Here is a 15,568-nt window from a genome sequence, read left to right as displayed (position 1 = left end):
AATTTTCAATAAATTGGACATATGTACTACCTAATAAATCAACTTAAAAATCAAATCAGAATTAATGACAGGTGCCTATTTTAATACCACACAAACTTTTAATACTCACATATTATTTTTGGACAGAGATTAATGTTACATTAAGTTGAATTTAGTTTCATTATTCCATTCTGAAACAAGATACAGACAAATTTTACAAGCAGGGTTTTGATTTTTTAACACAGTGAAATTACAATTCCAAGTTGAAGAGATAATCACATAAAGATATTCTTTGGCTACAAAATAACAGCTATATACTGATGACAATAAGAATTGCGGTCATATTGTAATTCCAAATAAATACTTTATTATGCTTGCTGTAGGGGTGTGTGTGTGTGTGTGTGTGTGTGTATTCATATGGTATTGAATCCACATTGACTTTGAAAAGGAGTAAATTAGGCATATTACCATGCACTTATGTTATCTCAGTGCCTTTATGTAATGTTATGATGTCAAATCTAGGCTAGAGCTCTAGGCAATTGGAGGAAGCAAAGTATTTGCGTCTGTTTGGTCCTGGAAAATGAGTTCCTTTTAAAAAACTGGTTTGTTCCCTTTATGTAGTATATGCACAAGCAGACTTTGTCTCCATCAGCTTATTTCCCAGTAACATTTAGATCCACGTTTCTAAACAGAATTCAGGGAGATTCCCCAGGAGCACAGGGGGAGCTCTGGATCTCCAGTGAACCTTCCACCTCACCACTGTCCTCTCTCTCAGCAACCTCACTGAAGTGTTCTTACCACAGGGCTTCTCCCCAGTCATCCCATTTCCCTTCTGAAAGTTATTTAACCTGGATGAACTACAGGGAGACATACTCTCCTTTTTCCCATCCTGCCATGCTTGCCACCCTCCTCCCCATGGGAAAAAGGGAAAACAAAGAGGGAGAATCTCTCTTGAGTGACAACAAAACGCAAGCGGAATGAAAAAACCAAGATCAAGACAGGTACTGGCTGTGTAAGAAAAGGCAAGAACACTTCAGAGTCTTCAGCCTTATAATTATAAATGCTCTAAAGAACTCAAGAGCAAGACACAAGGTGATCTGAAACCTTTTGGTGATCTAAACAGGACCTGAAGCAATGAAAGAAGGTGATGATGTTCTCAGCTAAGAACTCTACATTTCGTTTGTTCCTAAAAGAGTAAAACTAGTTATACACATTCCTAAGATTACAAATGGACTAAAAAGGGTCCAAGGGTTTTATGCACGTGGTTCATGTTTTCAACATAATAGAACTATAATTGAACATAATCTGGTATATCTTCACCAGTTTAGCAGACTGCCTTCCAAATATCTGCTTTGATCGAAGTTTTCTTCTTCATCTGTAAGAAAAAGAAATTACTTGAACACATATTCTGTATTTTATTAATAAAAAGAGTAAAAGGAGAAATGAAGAGAATCTCAGGAAATAAACATTTAACCTCCTAAGTTATATTAACTTGTGGACTCTGCTACTGAAAACTCTCCCAAAATCGGTTTGGATTTGTTTGGTTTTTAAAATTTTCCCCTCAGCTTTAGATAGATTGGGAAATTCAAATTTTACATCTGAATCTTTATAATGAATGAAACTACAACATGATATATTTGAGGGCCACATGTCTTGCTCTGATAAAAAATTGCCTCGTGTCTAAAATACCCATCATTACAATCATTCACTTTCATCAAAGAACTGTCTCTATTTCCTGTTAAAATGCATCTTACATGGGAAACATAACATGGGAACACATTTACAAATATTCCTTTATTAGGTGAGGTAGAGTTATGGGGAGGAAATGAGACAAAAAGAAGAGACAAAAATCAGTAAGTGTTCCAAACCTTGAATTTAAAAAAATTTCGCCTTTGATACAGGATCCTCTACCTATTATTCAACTATTCCTCACCTACCCCTCCAATACCTAATACCTGCTTTCTTTTAACTCTGCAGCTTACTTTCTTATACCAAATTCCCTCTAAACCAAATTCCCTTTCAGACAGAGCCCAGCAGCAGCAAATTGTGTCACTGGGCAGGAGCTGAGGAGAAGTCTTCTGAGCCACTGCTTACTGTCCCCTGAGTTCTGTATTGTTACTAACATTCTGCTAGAGTTGATGCTCTGATTACTCCCTTCTTGGAACTTTCCATTCTTGATTCTGGGATACTCTATTATTCTGCTTTTCCTCTTACATTTCTGCCTGCTCCTTTTTATATCCCTTCACTAATACTATTTCCCCCCTCTTCCTTTGTTTTCTGGGTGCTTTACAAGACAAATCTTTTATTATCTGCCCTTCCTCCACTATACCTAAGCCCTGGAGGAGGGGTATCTCCATTTTCATGGTTTCAACCTTTATGAACTATCTCTGGATTTCCAGTTGTTCTCAAACCTCACCAATCATAAGAATGATGTGGGGGAAATTCTTAAAGATGAGGATTCTGGGGCCTCACTCAAGTCATACAGAATCAGAACCTCTGGGCTTAAGGCCAAGAAATCTGTATTTTTCAGTAAGCTCTCCAGGTAACCCTGAAGTAAGCAGTCCACAGACGGACAGTAGAGAACCACTGACCTACACGCCTTTATTCACCAAAATGTCCCTTTGACCTTGAACTCAACCCTTCTCCAGATCCACAGAAAATTTCATTCCTTACCATCTTCACTGTTGTAAACTCTCACACACAACACTTTAAAAATGTGCTTGACTTTGGATTCTCTTTTATCTCTTTGGTGAACAGGGATCCCATCTTTTCTTCTTTCCAGTAAGGCTCAGAGTTGAGCCGCTTCATCCACTCCCACTGACTGACTGCACCTCCTCACTTCACTCCTGCATTATTTTCTGGTTTCTTATGGGTTACCCACTCCAACTTTTTCTCTTTGATACAATCCATTTGACAGCTGGCATGGCATAACTGAAGGAGCTGTAGAGTCACACAGACTTGAGCTAAAATCCCAATATCACTTCTTACTAGGCGCATGTCCTTAAGAAAGTAAACATATCTCTTGAAGGCTCAGTTTTCCGAGCTATAAAGATTAGCAATAACATCTGACACAGAGTAAGTGCTCCCATATTGTAGCTGTTGTTATTTCTCTTATTGTTACCGTATGTGTCATAATCAGACCCTCTTTCTCCACCCTGCCATCTCTCTGCAGAAAATCCATAGGTCATCCCATTCATTCTCCAATAAAGATCAAGTTACCTCTGTCTTCATCCCAGTTCCACTATGTACCCCCATGTGATGGTGGACAAGTTACTTCATCTTTCTGTGCCTTTTTTTCCTCATCTGTAAAATGTGGATAAGAGTGCCTACCTCCTAGGATTATTGTAAGGATTAAATGTACGCATCCAATAATGAGTGCTTAGAACAGTGCCTGGCCTATTGCATTACCATTATAGTAAGCACTCAATCATTATCAGCTAGTAGTAGCAGTGGCAGCAGCAATAACTCTGTCATAACCACTACTCCTCTGGTCTGCTATTCCACTGGCTGCTTACCCTGTATTTTCATTGCAAAGGCTATTCTCATGGCCTGCTTTTGCTTAATCTACTTTCCTCTCTGCCTGCCACAATGCATGGCACATAGCAGGCATAGATACTTATTTGCTGATTGATATAATCCCCTCTATGCCCAAGTTAGCCATGGCCTTGCTCTGAGTTCACTTTATCCCACTCTCTTCTACTTGCCTCTATTTGACAACAAAGCCAACGCTTGAAGCCAGAAAGTGCCTTCTGTTCTCTTCCCATCTCCCACATGGCCCATTTAATACTAGGCACAGAGCACATATGATTTCTCCAAAAGCAAAGACGTCAGAGAACTAGGCCAGCAGCATGTGCTTTGACCAACAGATCACACATTATATGTATTTTTTAAAACATTTAAAAATTTAAATTATGTCTTAAATATGGCATAATAATTTTTGAAAGAGAACATTCTAGGTCTATTCATTATGCTTTGATGACTTCTTAATAGTCATAAGAATTATATACCTTGTTTCACTGGGTTCTTATAGAGACCTTGAACATGGGTACATCATCACTTCATTATAAGCAGCAGAGCTGGGATTTAAACTCAGGATTTTTAGTCTCTAAAGACCTGTTTGACCCATTACCAAAATGCCTTAATTCAACTGGTAGTTTTAATGCTACCTGGACAGAGTGCCTCTATTTGAAGATTACATCTAATCCTGGTATAGAAGAAGCTATGAAAACATAATGAAAATTGCACAGGCTTAGAATCAGAACTGGTCCATATCTGTTAGAGTGAACCATATGAGACTGCTGTGTTTGTAAGTAAAAAATGATTGACTTCTAGCAATTTCATTTTGGTTTAACTTTTAATAGTAAGCAATTGGATTTGTGATTATTTAATCTTTTTGACCTTAGTTTGTTCAACTATAAAACAATGAAGATGGACTTTGATCTCTTTCAGCTTTAAGAGTTCTAAAAGAAATAAAGTTTACAATAGCCTATGGATTAAGAAATGCATATAAAATTCCCTAGTGTAACCCACGGAAATGTTTTTATATTCTTGGGACTGACTTTAATGAGCAATATACTGGTCTTTATAATATAAACATCTGTGTGACTTTCTGGGTGGGTAGGGGTGATACTCAACACAGAATTCCAAAAGTAACCAAAGCCACTCTGTCCTGCAGTTGAAAGAGGTCACTATACTTGTACCTTCTTGTGGTTTCTGTAAGGAAGCCAGTAATAGGGCTGCTGTCTCTGGAAGAGTTAGCAGTTCGGGATTTGGGCTTCGTCTTTCTGGAGAAACAAAAACGTATACAGATTCTGTTAGCATTTAGGTAAATCCTATTCTAGTATGTTATAATACTAAAAATACCTCTATGAAATAGATTTTTGACTCCTAAGCAAAAGGCCCCTTCCACAGAAGACTGATTTTTACAAATTGAAACATTTCACCTTTCTCTTGGAAATGGCCTACAAGTGGTGAGGTTGAGTATACATGCAGGGTATGAATGAGAATTTTAAGGATTAAGACAAAGAGCCCATGAGAAACGTCCACCTTCACGGTTTAAAATGGGAGGTCTGGACAAAGGCTTTAGATGCTTTCCTGCACCAAGCCTGTATTATGTCCTCTCTTGTTACTTTCAAAGCACTATGAGATAATAATCTACATTCTTGGCCACATAATATTATGATTAATATTATGACAGTGATTATTTGACTCAACCAGCACCTGCTAAGTGTTCAAAGTTATTTCAAACCTAAGTTGACAAAAGACAAATGGTTCTCATTCAACACAAACCATGATTTTCAATCTGGAGGCAACTGAAGTGGGAAAGCAAACCCTACCCTCATAAAATAAATAAGCTTAATTAAACTGCAAGCTTGAAGAAGCTAAACAAAAATTTGTTAAGCATCTACTCTGTGCTCAGCACAATGTTTGGTATTTTTCAAAATAAGTATACTTTTTATTTTTAGCATTTCAATCTTTAAAATTTCATCAAATTGTATTGTGTTTTTTTTTTTTTAATCCAATGGCATGAAAAGGTTTATCCTGAAAAATAACAGTCCCTGGCTCCGTTCTTCATGGCCCCTACTTAATTATTTTTGATTTTGAACCTTTTGATAGCTCTTTCGAGTAATATGATGGACGCACATATTTGAAGTTCCGAGGTAAGTTCCTAGTTTAATAATAGTGTTTAAGAAGAAACTGAATTAATCCTACATAAATGCGCAGGTACATTTTTAGAAGCATTTGCACAGTTCGTTCTATTCTTCCCCCTCTGAGCTAAACCCCAGGCCTAGCCTGTCCCAGAATAAGTAACTCCTGGGGACGTCAGCACGCTGGGTGGTCTGAACAGCTGCACCCCCGCCTCCCCCGCCCCTGCCACTGTTAGTGCGGGGCTGGACGTCGCGATCCCCCAGCTCCGGCGCTCGGCGTCCTGTCGCTGCCGCCCACCTGGCCCGCGGTTGACCGCGTATCAGGGCGGCCTTCGAGGCGCGTCTTTCCGGTGGGGAGGCGCTTGCTTCGGGCGCCAGGGCGGAGCGAGCCCTGCCCTCCCCATCCTGCTCGAAGTGGCGGGATCACCGCCCTCGCTCCCTTAGTCACTCACCCGGCAGTGGCCGGTCGGAGAGGTCCTTCCTCCGGCTCTGGTCGGAGATGAAGCGGCGCCCCTCTGCAAAAGCAAGACATGCGTCTCAGCGCCCGCCCGGCCGGGACAATCGGGGGTTAAGGCACAGCCGCTCGGCACGGCGCACTGCCCAGGCCGGGACGGGGTGGGGCTGCGCCCGCTCAGGGTCGCGCTGGGCTGCCGGGTTCCAGCGCTCCGAGCCCGGCGCCCTGGAGACCCGGAGGAAAGCGCCGCGCCCTGCCGGACGCCGCAGGGGCGCTTTGGAGCGGAGGTCCCAGCAGAGGTCGCGTTCCTGAGCCCGGGGCGATGTTTCCCAGGCAACCCCAGAGTCCCCAAGTGCGCCAAGAAACAGCAACCCTCCAGCTTAGGATGGAGGATTTCTAATAACCGGGGAGTCTTTCCCTCCCACCGCCCTCCCTCACCCACCTGTCTCTTTTATTAACTGAGTGGCCAGGATGGCCAGGATTATTTAAGGAAACAAACTCGACGTTATTCGCGCTCCATGTATCTGTTCATGGATTCACGCACGCCGAAGGATCTTCCGCTATTGTTGCAGGAAGAGCAAAGGGCTTGCAAACTTACGTGCCCCTTTCAGGTAGAGCATAGCTTGAGGAGTCCAGTTCCTTCTCTCAAACGGTCCCTATAACCCGGGGAGAAGAGAAACATTGCAGCCCAATCCGCTATTAGAGAAAGAGGGGAAAAGAAACAAAAAGTAAAAAAGAGAAAGAGCAGCGTGGGCACACAGCGCGCATTTTGCATTTGATTACCTGCGGAGCGCTGCTGGAGTTTCCCAGGAAAGAAAACACCAGGAAAAGAGCCAAGATTGCTGCTGCCAGACTTCTGAGTCCCTGCATAAAACAAACAACCAAAGAGGGTCATTTCTGTGCGGACGGGACCTTGTGCTTCCTTCCTTGATGCCTGGACGATAACGAATCCCTCACTTCTCACTGTGTTCTGTTTTAATAGTGTGTAGAGGTGTTTCCCCAGTCTTCCTTCTAGTTAATCCACAAGGTTCCACTTCAAAAAATTATTTAGAAATACGTTATTTTCATTACATTACCCACATAAGGAATTGAGTAAATAAGCGACTTCGTTTTCTTGGTAAAATCAAATGATTCTGTTACTCTAAAGTCATATTTATGAACCATAAAATAGGTAAAAAGCTATAAAGCTTTTTAGAAAATAGTTAAAAAGACACAAATGAACAAAACCTTTACTTACCTTCATGTCCTACTTCTTTTCAGAACTCTGCAATAACTATAGCTTTACCTGTGAGTTTTCTGATCTTGTTCTGAACTTGGGACTTTTAAAATCTTGGTGTCAAGGAGCCCCTCCCCAGCTGTAGTGGAGTTAGGGAGTCCACAGGGACATCCTGTCAATCATCAAGATTGAGAGAATCCGATGACTCCTCTAGGGAGATTCAATTGCAGGAAGTAGAGGAATGACTGATGTGTGGACATTATTCATTCAGAAACTTATCACATTAGCCAGGAGACATTCTGAATGTATCAGCATGATTGCCTTTGCTTTTCCTACTGGCTGCCCAAAGCATTGTATTATTATTATTATCATTAATGAAAACAATCAATAGTCCAAGGCAGAATCAAAAGTAAATGAATAAGTAAGGAAATTTGTCTTGGGTAACTAGCTATCAACCTATTACTGATAGCTAAAGATGAATCGGTTAGAAATGAGAAGGAAATCTCAATGGAATTTAACATCAGTCATTCACTTATTTATCCATGCATTAAATCATTTACCAAATATTTATTGAATGCCTACTATGTGTTAGACAATCCTCCTTTTAGTTCAAGGGACATAGCCATACACTAAAAAGACATGGTCTATGCTTTGATCAAACTTACCTTCTAGTCAGGGGAGAAACACACTAAATGAATGAACAGGTAAATAAGGTACGGTAATCACCCCTTACTCATGGGAAAGGGAGCTTTGTTCCAAGACCCACAGTGGATGCCTGAAACCAAGGAGATATATATATATATATACACACACACAATATATACTATGTTTTTTCCTGTCTGACAACTGAGACAGCTAATAAGTGAGTAACAAGCAGGTAGTGTACATATGTGGATATGATGGACAAAATGATGATTCACATCCCAGGTGGGATGGAGCAAGAGATTTCATGACGCTACTCAGAATAGTGCCCAATTTAAAACTTCTGAGTTGTTTATTTCTGGAATTTTCCATTTAATATTTTCAGACTGTTAACCATGGATAAATGAAACCATGGGAAGTAAAACTGCGGATAAGCAGGGACTACTGTAATTACAGAACATTTTCGAGTATTAAGTAAAACTAAGTGAGATGATGTGATAGGGTAAGTGGTGGGCTACATCCGGGACAGTAAAAATAGAGGGGAGTCTTGAGGGATAAGGTGAAGTCAAACACGGGCTAAGCTGGGGTGGGAATTAGTATTTCAGGCATTCTCAGCAGTAGAAAGAAAAGCAAAACTCTGAGACAGCAAAGAGCTTGGCCTGTTTGAGGAAGAGGAAGGAGGCCAGTGGAGGCACAGTTGCGGGTAACAGGGAAGAACACTGTGAAATGAGTGTGGACAGGAAGGCATGAGCCAGTTCATATGGAAATACGGTTATAAGCAAAAGATGATGATGACTTAGACTAGGCTGGTATATGCAGGGAAAGGAGAGCTGTAAGTGAATTTGGGATATATGTTGGAGGAAGAAAATACAGGACTTGTGGATCAATGGGATATGAGGCTATGAGAAAAAAAATTAAATCAGGATGACAAGTCTTAGGTTTGTAGCTCAAACACGCGGTAAATGACGAAGCAATTTACTGAAATTGAAGAGACTTCTTAAGGACCCAGTTAAAAGAGGGAAAATTAAGAGTTGGCTTATAAGCATATTAAATTTAAAATGTATATCAGCTACCCAAGTAGAATCATGAAATAGGCAGTTGGAAATGCAAAACTCTGTAGAGCTCAGCAAAGAGGTTACCAGCTTACAGATTTTATTTTTTCAAAGGCAAAAATGGTTAGCTTTAAGATTCTAGAACTTTAAGGCCAGAAAAAGACTGGGATTGAATGAGAACACTTAGGGAGTGAAGGGAGCCAAAGAAGACAGGCAGGGACAGAGCCATGAAAACAAACAGAGAGAATGAGCATAGGAAGAGCCAGAAAAGAAGGCTGAGGTAGAGAGTCAGAAAGAAAGGAAAAATTCCAGAGAACCCCGATGCCATGGAAGCCAAGAGAAGATCTAATAATACTGAGAGCTCAAGCTATATGAGCTCCAAGAAGTATCCACTGAGTTTGGAAATATGATCATTTTTGAGGATAGAAGCAAGATTGGCGTGGCGAGAATAGTGACTAGGATATGAGGAAATAAAGCCAAGTGTAGACAACCTTTTTTTAGAAATGTCACAAAGGAAGGGAAAGAAAGGTAAGGATTTTTTTTTTGAAGATAAGATTTGAATGTGGTGGAGATTTAATATTCTTTTTGGCCTCCCAGTAACATCTGGATACTTTCATTTTTAGGAAATTCCTAAAATTCCTTAAGTTATGAATTATGGAATTATGCATCTTGTTGAGAGGCAGAGTCTTCCTTCTATTGTACAAGCTGAAAATGCCAGATACTCACTTCTCCAGCCTCCCTATCGGGTACAGTATGGGCACGTGGTGCAGCTTCACCAATCAGATGTAGCTGCTCACGTTGGCAGCCTGGAGCTGGGATGGGAGAAGCACTCTGGTGGTGAGGCAGTAGTTGTAGAGGGATTGGGTTTCTGGAGCAATACTAGCTACAGTGCTAGGCACATCCCAGCATCCAGTGCTGGAGGGGGTGGTGATGTCAGCCGCAGTGTTCTTGTAATAAAGTCTTCTTTTGCCTAAATCCACTGGGTTTGTTGGTTTCTGTTGATGACAACTTAGAAACCTTTTGTAAGACATGTATAATGATGGTGATGAGCAGTAGAGAAGGAGAAATTGATGACGTAGAAGAAAGGGAAGTTAAAAGAAGGAAATTCTTAGAAGGCAAGAGAGATAGGATGAAAGCATATCAATATTCAGTTGAAAGATCTATATACAGATATTGAACAAGGACCTGAGTGACTGTCATATACTAAGTTACCATGGATAAGAGAGATGGTCCCCAAGCTTAGTCCATTCAAGCTGCTGTAACAAAATATAATTAACTGGTAGCTTATATACAACAGAAATTCACCACTCAGTTCTGAAGGCTAGGAACTCCAAGATCAAGGCACCAGCCAGCATGGATGGGTTCTGGTGAGGGCCCTTTTCTGGGCTGCAGACTTCTAACTTCCCTGCAGTGTCTTCACATGGTGTGAGAGGCAAATAAGCTCCCTAGGGCTCTTTTTATAAGGGCACTAATCCCATTTAGAGGGCTCCATCCTCATGACCTAGTCACCTCCCAAAGGCCTCATCTCTTAATATGATCACGTTGGTGTTTAGGATTTTAACATATGAATTTTGGGGGAACACATTCAGACCACAGCAGTTCCTTTCTTCTCAGGGCAGTGGTTCTTAGGCATTAATATGCACAGGAATCACCTGGGAAGCTTGTTAAAATGCAGATTCTGATTCAGTACAGCTTAGGGGAGCACTAAAATTCTGCATTTCTAATAAACTCCGAGGTGATGCTGATGGATGCTACTGACCCTTGGACATTTGAGTAGCAAAGCTTTAGAGGATATAAGAAGTGATGAAAACTAAACCTCCGAGTCTGTGTGGCTGGGAGAATGGCTAGAAATAGAAATGTCAGGGAGTTTGAAGAAGGAACAGATGGTTTGTTTGGGATTGAAGTTTGAGAGGCTGATGCTGTCTACCTACAGATACTTGGAAAAGAGAGGTTGGAATTTGGGTTCTGATATTTAGACTTGACAGTAATATGCAGACAGAAAAACTGAGGTTTGGGTAGTAAATGAGAATAGAATATAGAAAGTACCTTGCAGGTAGAAACTTGAGAACTATATACTGTCTATAAGGAATAACTAAAGCAAGAGAGAGACAGAATCATCAGTATAATGTTTTATTCCACAGTCTTAGGAAAGAAGAAAGATCAAAACTGGATAAAATTTTAATACTGCCTTAAATGTTATAATTAGGATTTTAATTTCAAAGGATTGTAGCAATTTCCTTCAAAAAAGAACAATAAAAGAAATAAACTATGCTGTGATTATGTTTTAAATAAAGTCATAAGTGAACCCCAATTACTAGGTTACCTAACAGATAAGTAAAATGCCTTTCTCCCCTCTCCATACCCGAAACACAAAGGTTTTAGGAAGAGGACAGGAAAATGAATCACCAATAAAACATGTTTTGAACTTACAATTTTAAGGAAAAGTAAATACATGTGATTTGTTTGTAATAGTTCAGCTAATGAATTCACAAGCAGATGTTTTACGTCAAAGCTGCCATTTTCAGTTTAATGTGCACAAAAAAAGAGGATGGTTTTGGCATATTATCAATATTGCAGTCTTATCAAGAATAACATGACAGAATGTATTTCTTCTAAGAGGATTTCCAAAGGGCATTGGGCCCCGGTAAAATGTATTTGTTAAATCACAAAACTTTAAAAGATTTTTACGGGTCTAAAACAAGAGATGGGCTCTTAACAGTATTTGGTAAACAAACAAACAAACAAACAAAAAACAGATGATAGGTAAAGCCATTGAATTTTACTCTGCTGCCAGTATGACCAGGCAGTGGATATTGAACAAATTGGCTCCTAAGTCTTTTTCAAAGGCATATCTAATGGAGACCATTTTGCCTTCACCACTGATGTCTGGATTCTTGCAGTGGACTGTAGGGTGCTCAGGACCCATTTAAACAATGATCACCCATCACTGTTTAAGTGGCATTCTTTTAGGGCTAGTGATTATTGTGTTCACATGGAAAACAGCTGCCATCTTGGATAAGGTTACCTGGACAATATGGCTATTATGGTACAAAATATCCAAGTTACTTTTTGATGACAGAATAGAGAAAAATTGGGATGGTATAGTATGATGGGTTCAATTTCCTACATAAGCTTTATTTTCTGCTGGGGCCAGTCAGTCCCTTAGGCTAGTTGTCTCACAAACAGGTGGAAGAAGTCATTTCCCCAAAGTGCTACCAGTTTTAGGAGGGGCTTTAATGCATTAGCTAATGTCTTTACCCTGTCTTCCTTTTACTTAAGGCTTCCATTCCCAATGAACTCACACCCTGGGATAGATAATGTTGCAATTCCTCTGTTTACCTCTATTTATAAACCCTTTCAGAGTATCTATGGGGAGGGAGAATATGGAGATATTGGTTTCCTGAGGAGAGTTAAAAGAAATACCATCTAGGGAGTTGGGGATAGATAAAGAAAAGTAAAACAGGGAAGGCTAAAGTCCACTTACCTTGCCTTATTTCCTGAATTAGAATATCTTACCGCTCATTCTCCAAATGACCAGGCACAGTGCGTGTAAATGCATGTACAGCCACCATTCCTACAGAATAACTCACAGCACATGGCTGCTAATGGTGGCCTAGCGTATGTTATGTAAGAGCAGCATAAAGATATAATAAGACACATATAGCCAAAAGGTCTTAGATAAAGATGCAAGCATCAAAATACTAACATCGATAGTTCTTTGAAAATGTTGAGCCTTATAAACATTGGTAGCTCAGAAATAGGAGGAATGCTCCAAAAATTCTTTAATTTGAATTAGGTTGAATACTAGCTGTTGCTAGGTGTGACCATCAAATAGAATCATCAAATAGGGGCAGTTAGTGGTCCTTCTTCTAATCTAGGTCCTTGGCCAGAAATACTCTCAGAACAATAATACCTAATATTTTCATAACACTTTAAATTTGACAAAGCACTTTGACATCCATTTTTAATTCAATCTTCCTAACAAGATTACACATAGATCCCGAATGTTGTTTAGGAGCAAATTCAGAGAATTTGACTTGACATGACACCACGATGTAGAGTTTGTGTTTTATCACCAAGACCAGTCCTTATCCTGACATACAACTCACAGCATCACAAAGATCACACCAGAAGGTTCTTCAGGGATTCCATTACCCGACATGATCAGCATTGTTTCACATAAGCAAGAGACTGTTGTGCAAGTGGCCCCTCTTGTTGCAGGATGTTATTTCTGGCTTTCTTCACTTAGGGAATAAGTTTATTTCTTAATTTTATCCTTGGGGTAGTTCTACCACTTGATAGCAACTCCAATTACAAACAAACCCATCATTCTGAAAAAGGAACCCCCCCAAAATTCTCCTTTTCCTTTCATATTGGAAAAGAAAAATGAGAATCAGTGATTCACACCAGCCTCAAAACTTTACATATATATATATATATATATATATTTATTTATTTTTGAGACAGAGTCTCACTCTGTTGCCTAGGCTAGAGTGCCGTGGCATCAGCCTAGCTCACAGCAACTTCAAACTCCTGGGGTTAAGCAATCCTTCTGCCTCAGCCTCCTGAGTAGCTGGGACTACAGGCATGCACCATCATGCCCGGCAATTTTTTTTTCTCTATATATTTTTGGCTGTCCAAATCATTTGTTTCTATTTTTAGTAGATACCAGGGTCTCGCTCTTGCTCAGGTTGGTCTCGAATTCCTGACCTCGAGCGATCCTCCCACCTCGGCCTCCCAAAGTGCTAGGATTACAGGCGTGAGCCACGGCGCCCAGCCACAGCCTCAAAACTTTAGCAGTAGTTTCTCCCAGCAGCATCCCCCACTTTTTAATATATTTAAAAATATTAAGGGGGTACAAATGTTTTAGGTCACATGGATCATTTCTGTAATGCTTGAGTCCTTACTATAGGTGTACCCGTCACCCAAATAGTGTTCATAGTATCCATTAAATTGATTTATTCTCATCCCCTCCTCTCCTTCCCCCTCGTTGCTTTCCACTGAGTTTTATTTCCCTCTGCATATTGTGTGCTCATCAGTTAGTTCCAATGTAATAGTGAGTACATGTGGTGTTTGCTTTTCCATTCTTGTGATACTGCACTTAGGAGAGTGATCTCCAGTTCCATCCAGATTGTTGCAAAAGGTATTAATTCATCTTTTTTGTGGCTGAATACATGATGTACATATACCATATTTTATTAATGCACTCATGAATGATGGGCACTTGGGTTGATTCTACATCTTTGCAATTGTGAATTGTGGTGCAATAAACATTTGAGTGCAGTTGTCTTTTTGATAAAATGACTTCTTTTCCTTTGGGTAAATACCCAGTAATGGAATTGCTGTATCTAATGGTAGGTCTACTTAGTTCTTTGAGGAATCTCCATACTGTTTTCCATAGAGGTTATACTAATGTGCAGTCCCACCAACAGTGTATAAGTGTTCCTTTCTCTCTGCATCCACACCAGCATCTATTGTTTTTGGACTTTTTAATAAAAGCCATTTTAACTTGGGTAAGGTGAGATCTCATTGTAGTTTTAATTTACATTTCCCTGATGATTAGTGATGTTGAGCATTTTTTCATATGTTTTCTGGCCATTTGTCGTTCTTCTTTTGAGAAGCATCTGTTCATGTCTTTTGCCCATTTTTTTCATAGGGTTTTTTGTTTTTTTTCTTACTGATTTGCTTGAGTTCTTTGTAAATTCTGGTTATTAGCCCTTTATCTGATGTATAGCTTGTGAATATTTTCTCCCATTCTGTAAGTTTTCTATTTGTTCTGTTGAGTGTTTCCGTAGCTGTACAGAAACTTTTTAGTTTAATCAAATTCCATTTATTAATTTTTATTGTTGCCATAATTGACATTGGGGTCCTTTTAATAAATTCTTTGCCTAGGTTAATACCTAGAAGAGTTTTTTCTACATTTTCCTCTAGAATTCTATGGTTTCATGCCTTAGATCTAAGTCTTTTATCCATCTTGAATTTGTTTTTGTCAGTGGTGACAGGTAGGGGTCCTGTTTTATTCTTGTACATGTGGCTATCCAGCTTTATCAGCACAATTTATTGAATGGGGCTTCATTTCCCCAGTGTATGTTGTTGTCTGTTTCTCAAAGATCAGTAGGTTGTAGGTTTTATGTCTGGGTTCTCTGTTCCATTCCATTGGGCTATGTCTCTATTTTTGTATCAATACCATGCTGTTTTGGTTACTACAGCCTTGTAGTATAGTTTGAAGTCTGGTAATGTGATGCCTGTAGTTTTGTTATTTTTGCTGAAGATTGCCTTGGCTATTTGGGCTCTTTTCTGGTTCCAAACAAAGTGTAGAATTATTTTTTCTAGATCTGTAAAGTATGACTTTGGTAACTTGATGGGGATTGTGTTGAACTTGTAAATCACTTTGAGTAGTATGGACATTTTAACAACGTTGTTTCTGCCTTTCCATGAGCATGGTATGTTTTTCCATTTGTTTGTATCCTCTGCAATTTCTTTCTTCAGAGTTTTGTAGCTCTCCTTGTAGAGATCTTTCACCTCCTTGGTTAAATATATTCCTAGGTATTTTATTTTTTTTGTACCTGTTGTGAAT

General features: G+C 39.7%; 1 protein-coding gene across 1 annotated transcript; it reads right to left on the bottom strand.

Moving 5' to 3' along the window:
* Positions 1-379: 379 nt before the first annotated feature.
* SPX (spexin hormone) lies at positions 380-6,951 on the bottom strand. The gene is made up of 5 exons (XM_069491052.1): positions 6,865-6,951; positions 6,680-6,737; positions 6,080-6,142; positions 4,680-4,763; positions 380-1,354 (listed from the first exon to the last, which is right to left on the bottom strand). The coding sequence occupies exons 1-5, from the start codon at positions 6,949-6,951 to the stop codon at positions 1,296-1,298; spliced, it is 351 nt and encodes a 116-aa protein (XP_069347153.1). The 3' UTR covers positions 380-1,295.
* Between the last annotated feature and the right edge of the window lie 8,617 nt (positions 6,952-15,568).

This window comes from Eulemur rufifrons, chromosome 16 (genome assembly GCF_041146395.1).
Source record: "Eulemur rufifrons isolate Redbay chromosome 16, OSU_ERuf_1, whole genome shotgun sequence".
NCBI lineage: Eukaryota > Metazoa > Chordata > Mammalia > Primates > Lemuridae > Eulemur > Eulemur rufifrons.
The sequence above is the reverse complement of the archived record's forward strand: the minus strand, read 5'-3'. Positions and strand labels throughout refer to the sequence as shown.